At 43.9% G+C, this 12,298-nt stretch overlaps 1 protein-coding gene across 3 annotated transcripts in view; it reads right to left on the reverse strand.

Annotated features, from left to right (window-relative positions):
* Positions 1-2,927: 2,927 nt before the first annotated feature.
* Positions 2,928-12,298, reverse strand: part of CHN1 (chimerin 1) — a 195,217-nt gene continuing 185,846 nt past the window's right edge. For all 3 annotated transcript variants that reach the window (XM_027589622.1, XM_027589623.1, XM_027589624.2), the window contains 3 exons: positions 11,995-12,132; positions 5,005-5,110; positions 2,928-3,718 (listed from right to left, as the gene is read on the reverse strand). In XM_027589622.1, coding sequence (XP_027445423.1) covers positions 3,547-3,718; positions 5,005-5,110; positions 11,995-12,132 — 416 coding nt within the window. In that variant the 3' untranslated portion in view covers positions 2,928-3,546. The remainder of the gene's footprint in view (positions 3,719-5,004; positions 5,111-11,994; positions 12,133-12,298) is intronic.

Raw genomic sequence — 12,298 nt, forward strand, 5'->3', positions numbered from 1 at the left:
GCCACGTTGACCTGTTAAGTTCCCTGAGAACTGGAACTGACCTTGTTCCCAGGCCTAGCACAGTGCCTGGCCCACCGGGAGCAGGCAGGAAATGGGAGTGGAATGAGGAGCGTAGATACACCAGGGGACGCAGGACTGGGCTGCGTTTGGACAGAGCGTGCAAGTAAAAACTAGATCTCTAAAACTTAGAGAAGCTGACAGATGCCTGGCAATGCTGTCTTCTTAGGTGTCTTGTACATTCCACCACAGTGTGAGCCAATCAAGGGTCAAAACGGCCCAGACGCTCAGCGGGAGCGTGAGGTGGGATGATGATGTATGTGAAGATCACTATTACTTCAGCTCCTACAAGGACATGCCATTCACTTAACACTAATAGACAACTCTGAGTACCACATAGTTGTTACAGGCAAATCAGGTTATAAAGGTCCTGAGAGTTCTATATAGAAGTTGCCCTCCCAATGAGTAAGATGTGCAGTTGGGAGAATTTTGGGTATCCTGCTTTTCCAATGTGCATTAAAAAAAAAACAAAAACAAAACTTTTTCTCTTTAAATGGAATTACCAATAATACCTAATCAGCTCTGGGGCTATAAACTCTAAAATATTTTGTTAAATGAATAGTGTTGGAACCCTGAACCTAATTTATTCAGAGGCACTCCATTTGAGCTCATCAAGTAACCAGAAACATTTTGATAAACATCCATTCTTCCACTTAGCAAACATTTTAAATATCAATTCAGTGAAGAACGACTTCCTTTGGCCGGCCGGTATAACTGGCATTAAAAACTAACAAAATGTAAAGAAGAGAGATTGATTTCTCAATAATTTCTTTAAAACTATATATAGCAAATTCGGAAGAAATGGACCTGACATTCAGGGCAGAGTAGATAGAGTGCTGCCAGGTTGGTGGATGATCACGGGGAGGTTTATGTGCCCTCCTTCACTCCTGCCGTGGAAATCAATAGAAACTTTTGCCTCATCCTAAAAGGTCATGATTTAAGAACTCTCCCATTAGTCACAGATAGCTATGTGTAAAATCTTCTGGTAATTATTAAGAGCCTCCTGAGCCAACAGGGAATTGTTTCTTCATTTTAAGGAGTGCCACCCCACGGTCCAAGAATGCTCACAGATGATGTAGCTGTAATTTGAATCTGCATGTCCTGAGGGGATGAACTACACATCCGGGTCTTTAAAAACATACCAACTGTGCTTGTTCACAGACCTGGTAAACAAGGACCCTGTCTGAAGACTTGGAAGTTTACCTAAACATCTGCTGAGCATTTACTATGATCAGGCATTGCTTCTGCTCCAGGTATATCTCTCATTCTGGTAAGGGCCTCCTTGATTTCCCTGGCACCTACCTGTCCCCTGCACACACACGGAAGCTGTTTCCTTCAGGTGTGTGTCTCACTGCCTTTGGTCTGACATTGAAATGGGACTGATTCATCAGGTGACTCGGAACCTCCCGGTAATATTCACACTTAACCCTGAACATCTACTCAGTCCTGCTGGGGGAAGTCTACAGTGTTACCTCAGCACCCCAGAACTTACGTCTATACCTGTGGAAGACAGAAGTGATTTAAGTGGCATTTGTGTGTGTGTGTGTGTGTGTGTGTGTGCGCGCACATCATTCTATGGCCTTTTTAAAAATGTATCTGAGACCTCTTGAAGGAAGGCACAGTGTTAAATATTTCTGCTACCTGGATTTTCCTGGGTAATTTTATGGAATATTTTAAGTTTCAGTAAATCAGGACAATAAACGAATTTTCCCCTAGAAAAGAAAAAGTGCCCACTCGAAAGTCACCCATATCTGTTCCTTTTAGGAAAAGGACAGGGTGATTACATTCTAATAAAGCATAGTTCTTTACAACTGGATTTCTCCTTTAAAAGGACTTTGTACAAAATGAACATTAGCCGTGAACACATAGTTCAGTAGCCTTACCTGACCTGGGACAGATTTATGTGATCAGATTTCTCTGGCAAATGTATTTCATGAGTCAAGAGCATTGACTTAAGTGTATAGTGCCTTTTAGTGGCCTCCATTTTAAAGAAAGTTTTTATGTTATACAAATCTCTGTAGCCTCTGAATCTATGCATCCAATGTTCAGTGTGATGACATTTTCCGTGGGAGACTGGGGTTGAGAAGGCAGCAGTGAGGGACTAACCTTTGAACAACCGCACTTTTCTGAACACATACATTGCTAGTTAAACTATCCACTTCCTATTAGAGTCCAGGGGCAAAACTAGGAAAGACTCATTTCTGTCGGTTACTATTATCTTTGAGATAGTCTTCGTAGTATCAAGGATTGAAGTGGCAAAAACACAAAAATGTGCCTTGCATTATTATTATTTTTTTACTCTTAAAAGCAGGATAGAACTTGAGTTCTGGAAGGATGCTCATTCGACAGACAAGGAAACGGACCTGGAGGGTCCTTAGTGCAAAGGCACATGGGTGGCTAGTAACAGTAGCAGGCCCACCGCACGCACCCTGGCATCTAGATGTATGTGGACCAACTCCTCCCCGGCAGCCTCGTCAGCCCCACTGCGGCTGAATGCCAGCATTTCTGACAAACCAAACGTGGAAGAAGTCACTCTTTTTTTTAGTCTTTCTTCTTCTGGTGGCTTGAGAAGGAACTCCTTCCCCCCACCCCCCCCACCGAAAGTTGAGAAGATAGTCTAGCAAGAAGAAAAATCCAATGAATGGGGATTTTAATCCTAAGCAGTTTTAAATTATTTGAGGAACTGAGCACAAAACCTTACTCGGTATTAAATAAATGGCCAAACACATTTTCCCAGACATGCTCAATCATGGGGAAAAAAGTAAGCTATCAATATTTTTTGATTTCTGAAAGCCAAATTTAATAAATTAGTAAATGCATGCCAGATAAAAACACAAAACTGCAACTAAAAAACCAGTAATAACAGAAAATGTTCCGCATTGTACTTTTTTATTGGTGGATAATTGACTAAAGTAACAAATCTGAAAACACACTTTGCTTTTGCTGGAAAGAAAGGACTCTGTTAGAGAAGAACTAAGAGAAAGCAGGAGTGAAGCATTTGCGAGGAGCCGGCCTACGTTCTAGTCTATGGGAAGGCGGCACAGCCAGAGGTGCCATGTCCTCCATTGGTGTGCACGTTCATAGAAGCGTCAGAAACCAAGGACCTAGAACCCAAAAGCGAAGTCACGACAGATTTACTCTGCGAAACATGCTGAATTACGACCACAGACTACCCGGGACAAAGAGGCGGTGCAGGCTTGTTGTCTCCTTTGTGTGGGGTTCCCTTGCCAAAGAGGGGGCTAATCATGCAGTAGCTTGAGTTTCTCTTAACATGATAAACACCCAGGGTTACTCGAACTGGAGCGCGTGTGTTCACTGTTTTACAAGGACAGCTGAGCGGTGCTACGGAAGCAGTGGGAAGTTCCTTCATTTTAATCTGGCTATCTGCCCAAACTTCTAACCAAGAAATAATTCAGCTATAAGAGCCAATTAAATTACTATAAAACATTCCTTCATCTGTAAAACATTTTTTCCCCTGCAAACTAAAATTTAAAATAAAATGTCTTCATTTTTGATAAGCAGCTCCACCACCAGTCTCTGGTATCGTATATCGTTCAAGGCGGCCATGGCGTCTAGTTCTGGAGACCTCATCAGGGTCGGGCCGAACACAATGCCAAGGTTCTCGGCGTTCATAAGGTTCTCCTTCTCGTGGAGGGTCACTCTGGAAAATAAAAGCAAAGGAGCGCACCTTCGTGTGAGTGCTGGCACTCTGCACGGTGCTCAAGCACTAGAACAAAAACCAGGTTCACAGTCAAGGTTCCTGCCCACTTAACTCTTCGGCTACGTTCTTTCTCTGTCCCCCTCTTCACTTCAAAGTAAATCCTATGGATAAATTAAACTTCTGGTGGTCACTGAAGCCCCTGCCCGAGCTCACTGCTGGACTGGGGGGGGGGGTGCCTGCCCGTAGCAGACCAGGGGCTGGGTCGTCTCGAGTATTCCATCAGCCCTCCTTCCACATTGGCTGTCCTGTTCCCTGGATTTTTACTGAGTATCTGGGGAGGGTGGTGGCGGTGGCACGGAGAGATGGCTGAGGGCAAGCGACCTGGTCGGGGAGCTGAGTGTTCGTGTTTGCTCTCCTGCTATACAGCAAAGGCCCAGACTAGGATTTGAGAGCCGTTCCTTTGCTTTAGTGTGAAGGATTTAATTGCATCCGTATATGAAGCAAACTTGAATTTGCAAGTGAAGTTGTAAGCATATTGAACACAAGTTTTAGCTCATGCTGCTTTTAAGGGAGAAAATCATGTAAATGTTAAATGCGCCATCAGTTAAATATTCATTTCTGGGTGGCTCTTGCCGAGAGGCATACAAAATAGATGTCAAGTTCTGTCTTTTTTGTTTCTAATTGGCTTTATATTTTGAAACTCTAAAACCACTAAAACTTGATCACATAATTTAAAACAGTTTCCTTCAACTGGTAGAGAGTGAGAGTGACCGAGCAGGGAAATGAAGTTATACCACCATCAGTCTACTTAAGACATCAAACCAGAAGTAACTGAAATATTTTATTTTCTATTCCTCCCTCTACCTCTTATTTTACTCCATTTTTTTATAGCAGTTTTCAGTGTGGGAGACATTAATGCAATAATCTAAAATCCTGTCACCAAGTGTCAAGTGCCTATTTTGGAGCAAGAAGTAAGAAAAGTGAGCCTTCTGGCGAGTTGCTTTGCTCTTTATTATGCTAATGCTCATGTCCTTACAGCTACAACCTTTTCTCTTTCCACAAAAATTCAGTTTATGTCCTTGGCAGAACATCAGTATCTCACATATTTGCAAACAGACTGGAACTGCAAATACGTTTACGTCAGAATCCAGTCTGTATTCGGCACCGTAGCGCAGAATATTTTTAGCATTCCTTCAATAATCTGTCCTTTCTTTCACCTTTGGTTTCATCTGATTCTTAAAATTCGGTTGCAGTACAAGGAGAAGCTTCCGAGTCTGTTAACTTGCCTCTTGAGATGCGCCATGAGGTACCGCAGGGTTTCGCAGTGCGCGGGGGGCAGCAGCTTCAGTGCCTCGTGGAGGGTTTCTAATTGCTCGTCGGGATCCATAATTTCTGAGACAGCAAGGTGAATACCAAGGAGAAGAGCTTTAACAGACAACTTGTATAAATGCTTCACTGAATTCTATTCTTGTGGTGATCATCTAGGACCGGTAAGAAATGCTTTCTCACAAATCCTTGCCCACAGCTTTGGAAGATATTTTTAAGGTTCAAGTCTCAGATTGCCAGAAGGTTTAGTTTCAGTGCGGCAATACCACTTGGACTTTTGGGGATGGCACCCACTTGATTCACTTGAGTGCCTTAGAGTCTGGTCACCGTGGACCTTGGACACTGGATAGGTAGGATGTAACCACAAAGCGTTCAGACACATGTATCCACGGGCTAAAAACTTAGACATTCAAATGAGGTCATCTTACAACATTACAGACCTACTTAAGGGATGTTAATTCGTTCAAGATATTTTGAACATCCCAGTTCAGCGACGGTATACAAGCCCTGCCAAAGTCTTAATGGGTATTCATGCTCTTTTCTTTTTAAACCAAGAAAGGCATCACCCAGTATTTACTTCCTTGGTTTTAATTTACTTTTTGTTATATAAAAAAAGTCAAACCTACCCTCAGAGGACAAAAATATTCTACTACTTAGGACATTCAGGAGAAAGCAATAACCCTGTGGAGGCAATTCTAAATGTTGGGAGTGACCGCAGGTAAATGTGGCTCTTCCGAAGTGTAAACTTCAAAGGGAACCATCCTCATTTGGACATTTTAGTTCTGCTGTATTGGCCAAAACCCCAGCACGTTCCTTTGAGGTCACAGATTGCATTCAGTTCATCAGTTATTCCCATAATCAGAAACAGCAGACGTCTTTGAAATTCTGGGCTCTCAAAAAGAGCACCCTAGCACATTCCTGCTTCTCCTCCGATGGCAGGAAGATAGGGGGCCTTTCAATGTCGGGTTGCAGGGCAATTGCAAGGGGACCCCAGAGTGCTGAGTCTCAGTCAGGGGAGCAGCCTTGAAATGCTGGAAGGCCACAGCAGACCACAGTATATCACTGAAGACACAAGACTGAGAATCCTAGTTTTCTAATGTCTAAGACAAAACGATTCAATGGCAATGCATCAGAGTCCGGTTAAAACTGATAGAAAAATGAATGTGAGAGTTCCTAGCATTGGCAGTGCAGATGTGATAAATGTCAGAATGGGAAGAGTGAAGCTTTTTAATTCAAAGAAACTTTGGCCATTTTAGAATTTCAGCCCAAAGCTTACCCAGGGTTCCTGGTTCGTTTCTCAGTAATAAAGGATGTATTATTTGCCATGATAATTGATGCATGGTCTTTGAAACTTCGGGTCTTTAAAGAATGTCAGTTCATAACAGCAATACCATCTCGGATACTGAAATTCAATCATTTAATTTCTAGAATTAAGAAAATTCCATTTACTATAGAAACCATTACTTAGTATTTACTTATATTTTTTACCATAGGACTAATTAATTTGAAACTGTTGTTTTGGAAATTGAAAAAAGTAACATAGTTTCCTTTTAATTTTCACATTTAATCTTTGCAGGGAGAATCTTGAGATGGGGTGAAATTAGGGATAGTGTTGGTGTGCTAGCAAATAAAATTCTCTGCTCAAAGAGAGCTTATTTTCTCTCTTGGAGGGTGACTGACAATAATGAACACATACCTTCCGGTTTGTACTATATTAGAATGAGGCCAGTGCTATGGAAAAAAACAGCAGGGTAAGAAACACTGCAAGTGTGATGGGGTGCAATTTAAAATGGGGATCAGGGGCACCTGGGTGGCTCAGTCGTTAAGCATCTGCCTTCGGCTCGGGTCATGGTCCCAGGGTCCTGGGATCAAGCCCCGCATCGGGCTCCCTGCTCAGCAGGAGACCTGCTTCTCCCTCTCCCACTCCCCCTGCTTGTGTTCTCTCTCGCGCTGTGTCTCTCTCTGTCAAATAAATAAATAAAATCTTTAAAAAAAAATAAACGGGGATCAGCATAGACCTCAATGAGAAAGTAGGTCTTGAGTAAAGACTCTGAGGGTGTGGGGGAACGCACCACACGGAGATCTAGGGGAGGGGGTTGCAGGCTGAGGAGTAGCCATGAGAGGGTCCTGAAGGGCCAGTATGCCTGTGATGTTTGAGGACACGTGAGGAGCCAAATGCGGCTGCGCTAGAGGGAGCGAGAGGGAACCAAATGCGGCTGCGCTAGAGGGAGCGGGAGGGAACCAAATGCGGCTGTGCTAGAGGGAGCGGGAGGGAAATGGAGGGGAGTGACGTCAGAACGGCAAGAGGGCCCCGTCGTGTCCCGGGCCGTCAGGCTGTTGCGGAGACTTAGCGTTTACTGAGAGAAATGGGAAGGTGCTGAACAAGGGCATGATCTGACAGACATCGCTCACAGTATCTCTCCTCTGTCTGCCATGTGGGAAACAGACTGTGGAAGGGCCAGAGTAAAAACCATTCTAGTAACTATTTACAAAAATCCAGGTGAGCGGGGAGCCTGGCTGGCTCAGTTGGTTAAGCATCTGACTCTTGGTTTCAGCTCGGGTCATGATCTCAGTGTCGTGGGACTGAGCCTCCCAAAGGGCTCCTGTGCTCAGTGGGGAGTCTGCTGAAGATTCTCTCCCTCTGCCCCTCCCTCCATGCTCGTACATGCTTTCTTGCTCTCTCTCAAATAAATCTTAAAAACAAAAACAAAAACAAAAACAAAAACCCAACCCAGGTGAGGAATGACTGACTTTAGCTTAGACCAGGTGGTGGCAGTGAAGGTGATAAGAAGTTGCTGGATTCTGGAGATAGTTTAAAGGTGGAGTCCATGGGATTTCCTGATGAGGGATGTAGGAGAAGAAGAATCAAGAATGAGCTAAGTTTTGGGGTTAGGCAACTGGGAGGATGGAGCCTCCATTAAGATTATGGGTGGAAGAGATTTCATGGGAAAGATCCAGGGTTCTATTCGAGATGTCACTGAGACGTCCAAATGATCGTGCTGATGGTGGATTAATCTGGTGCTCAGGGAGAGGTCCAGATTGGAGATATAAATTGGAGGACCTATAATAAACTGCATTTGAATATTCTGACATCAAATTGACAGAGATTCTTCCCTGGAATTAATTTTTCTCTATTTTTTTCCTACTTAAAGGACTATTACCCATAATGTTTTCAGAGAACACAAATCTTTTGCCCTAAGAAGACCACAGCATAATTTAAGAGAGAGAAAGACAAAATGGAATATTTTTAGAGATGAACAACCACCATCGGTTGTTTTAAGTATGTGAAAGGCTTGCATGCGGAAGAGGGTGATATTAGGACCATTGCCAACGGGAGGGAGTTGAAAGCAGGCAGATCTCTGTTGCGCACAAGTAGGGTGACTGTTGCATCTGTCCACCAGCAGCTCCCTGCTGAGAGAAGCGGTGATCCTACAGTTACTGTGTATTTAAAAAAATGTGCTGTAGGAGGAAGTCTTGTTAACATGACCCTTTAGAAGATCTAGAAACTCTTAAGATTCTATGGTTCTCGATATAAAATTATGTTTACTCATTCAACAAGTATTTACTGAGCACCTATTTTGTAAGTGCGGGACTCTCGCAGGTGCTGTGAGAAAATAAACACGAGGGCGAGAACTCCCCGTCGTAAAGGCGTTAGTCTAATAAGGAGGACGAGACATAAGTGCAACCTTCCAGCATGAAGGAAGGAGGCTGTAGAGGAGGTCCTGGGGAAGTGTGATGGGGAGATGGAGGAGAAAGATGGCCTGGGGGCTGAGTGGAACAGAGGGGAGGAAGAGAGGGCATCGGAGGAAGGTCTGGAAGGATGTGGCAATGTGGACATGGTGCGGGCAGGAAATACGCACCTGAACCTGTATCAGTATCTAGTTAAAAGTTCTTTTTGAAGTATGTGCTGTCAATTCTTTTAGGGAGAAATTCAAACAGAAGAAGGAAAAAGACTTAGCCAAGCATAAGGGGTGACTCAGTGGCAGAGGTGAGGGAAAAACTGCAAATTCTCATCCCAGGCTTCCCTTCAGGACATTTTAAGTTGCTTGGGACAAAGAACCCTGGGTTTTATTTCTGAGTTTATCTGACTCACTCAGGGTTACACTCTGAGTCATATTTTCTAAGATCTTCTGGGAACAGAGGTTGTAGAGTCCTCGGCCAGAGAAAGATTCCCGCACACGTTCCTGGCAGCGCCGTTTTCGCCGTGGTCAGGAAAAAGCCGAGTGCTGGCTTACTGAGCAGGCCTGTGAGAGGCACCTGTCTTCTAGCCTTTGCACCGGGGGGTGGGGTGGGGGGGTGGGGGCAGCAATGTCTTCACTTGGGGGGGGGGAGAGGAAGCGAGGAAAAAGGGCTCGGTAGTCTGACACTTCCAGGTGGTTCAAGGGCAGTTTCCAGGGGATTATGAGGACCTTTGGGCCCTTAGATGAGATGCCCTGGCCTCCACCACCCATGTGTCCCTTTTTCATTTCCCGTAGTCACTCCCCTCCAGCTTCCAAGCTGCAGCATGTCCGAGGGAGGCTGCAACAGCAGAGCTCAGACAGCTTTTGCAGGAGAAAGCTTTAATGTGAACTCCGAGTTTCTGTTGGCAAGAAATGCTAATACATGCCAGAGAAACCCGAGCCCTAGAGAACAGGGCCCCTGTTTCCTAGGGACTGAGTGATAAAAAGGTTCAAGAACACCTGCATCAGGAAGGGTCAACTAGCCCTGACCATCCTTTGGGAAGACTTCCTGCCCTCCTGCCTTCCTCCTGTGGGTAAGTCTTCTGTTCCACCAGGGAAGCCAGGCACTGGGCTGAGCGGAGAGAGGGGGGGTTGGGACTAATTAGACAAAAGTGAGTTGGAATGCCAGGGCCACCTCCTCCAGCGATAGGACCTTGGGCAATTTACTTAAACCGTGTAACATCTTCCTAAAATGATATCCTGGCAGAGTGCCCGGCTGGCTCAGCTGGAAGAGCAGGCAACTCTTGATCTCAGGGTCATGGTTTGAGCCCCACGTTGGGTGTAGAGATTACGAAACTAAACTAAAACTAAACTAGAATGAAAAAAAAAAAAAAACAACCCTAAAACGACACCATGACTGTAAAGCGCCTAACATGACTCCCGGGACCTAGTATATGCTCTGTAAATCTTAGCTTCTCTCGTCTCCCTTATGGGCCCATAAAGGTAAGAGAAAGGCTGTATCTATGTGTCTAAAGAATGAAACAGACTCTACTGCTACAAGAGACGCAGACAAGGACACAATGTTCCATAAACAATTAGATCAAAAGCAAACACGTACAATAAACATTGATATTGTATATAAGTATTAGGCCATGGTTTTGGTGTCATGGCAATCACACATCAAAACAGTTGAAATTATAAGAAAGAATCTACCTTGATTTAGGGAAGTTTCTATCCTATGATGTGCTTTGAAGAGCTCTTGGAGGTAGGACAGGGGCTTTGCTGATGTGAGACAGGACGCCTGTTTCAGATACAAACCCCAGAACCCTGACAAATGGTTTGGAAGGTTAACCGAGGCAGCTGAGGTGGGTGTGGGGAATGAAGGTGAAACAATGTGTGGGTGTTGGGGGGCAAGAGGCCTTGAACCCCAATAAGGAAGGCTTGGGTTTTTCTTCTACATAGATGAGGCGGTTGTGTAGAGTTCAGAACCTGGGTTTGAAGGACTGCTTTGTCCTCTGCAAATGGGGTGCCCTTGGCTTTGGCACAGAAGCCAAGTTTCAGTTTTACTCCAAAGTGACACTGGGCACAGGAACACTGTCCACTTGGCCCTCAGTGTTGTCCTGGGGATCGGGGCAAACTGTGGACTGAGCACCCCTTTTGTGATGTAAGTGTGTGTCAAGTGCTGTCCATGTTCACAGCCATCAGACTTCTCTCTCTGGGGCAGAAACGTCTGGCCCACAAAACAACCATAAGCTCCCGCAGACAATTTTCAAGATCAGCACTGAATCCATCCCAAAATAAGAGGACTTAAATTCCGATGGAAGAGATCTAGAGTCTTTCAGGCTCCTAACATGGACATTTGTACAAATCAGTGTAATTCTCCTGGCTGTTCTCTACATGAGAGCTGGGCTGACCCGCAAGAAATCAGGGCTCCAGGGAACTAACCACAGAAATTCTCAACAAAAGCACTGAAGGGGAAACTAAAAATTAGAACAAAGCAAGTCTGTACTTCACGAAATTTCCAAGTCAAAAGCAAATCAGTGTTACTAAGAAAGTGATGTTATTATTTAAAGATCAAGACAACATATGGTTTTTAAGAGAGAAAAGCGAATGATAGAAATAGCCTATCTTTTCTAAAAAAGGGCAATGCTAACACTTAAAATCTGTTAAAAATTCCCTTCTTTAAAAAAAATGAAGTGTGAATTACAGGTATGAGTTTTGCACCATAAATAAAATTTGGCATATGAGCCTTTGCTTTTTTTCTCATTTGCATCTCAACTAGAACTTAAAAAACCACTTCTTGATCTAAAACAGTGCTCCTTAAAGTATGATCTACGGACCAGTGCCAGTTCACAAATTGCCTGCTAATGGTCTGTCACAGGGTAAGGACAGAAATTGAAAGTAAGAATTTAGAAACTTTTATGGGATCTCATAGAGCAACTTTTATGACTAGCTGAATCTAGTAACAAAATAGTTTGGTCCTGTTTTTCAATTTTATTTTTCTAGTTATTCATTTTTATTTTGTAGAAGTGTTGGTCCTTATCTAAGGAGCACTGGGAAAAGCCTTATTTTGGAAAATGAGGGTTAGCACATTACAAAGAGGCTTCTGATGGCAGAAGTCACAAATAACCGACATTAGAGAGGAGTTCAAAACTCTTGAGTATATTAGCCGTGCAGAGAGGTGAGGGGAGATATTTAGTACGCGTTCAAGACACGCAAAAAAACTGGAGAAGTGAGTACCAGGAGGAGGCATTCTGTGAGGTTATTCGGAATTCGCGCCTTCATACTTACTGGCGGACTCGATAAACTTCGGGTAGGCATCATACGTGATGAGTGGGATTGGGAGATCCCTGAAGTATAGTTTCAGCGCGCCGGTGATGATGTTGATGTCTTCATACATGTTCACAGAAATATCTGCCTTCTCACCATCTTGGAAGGATGTTAAAAACAGTAAGAGTTAAGTACCTGGATGCAGAGCACTGTTTTCATAACATCTCTTTGTATACAGTCTTTAGAGATTGGCAATGCGTCAGTTTTTAATATCAAATTCAGTGTGCTGATGTATATAAATGATCAATTTTCTGTGGAAAGCAAA

This window comes from Zalophus californianus, chromosome 3, assembly GCF_009762305.2.
Source record: "Zalophus californianus isolate mZalCal1 chromosome 3, mZalCal1.pri.v2, whole genome shotgun sequence".
Lineage (NCBI taxonomy): Eukaryota > Metazoa > Chordata > Mammalia > Carnivora > Otariidae > Zalophus > Zalophus californianus.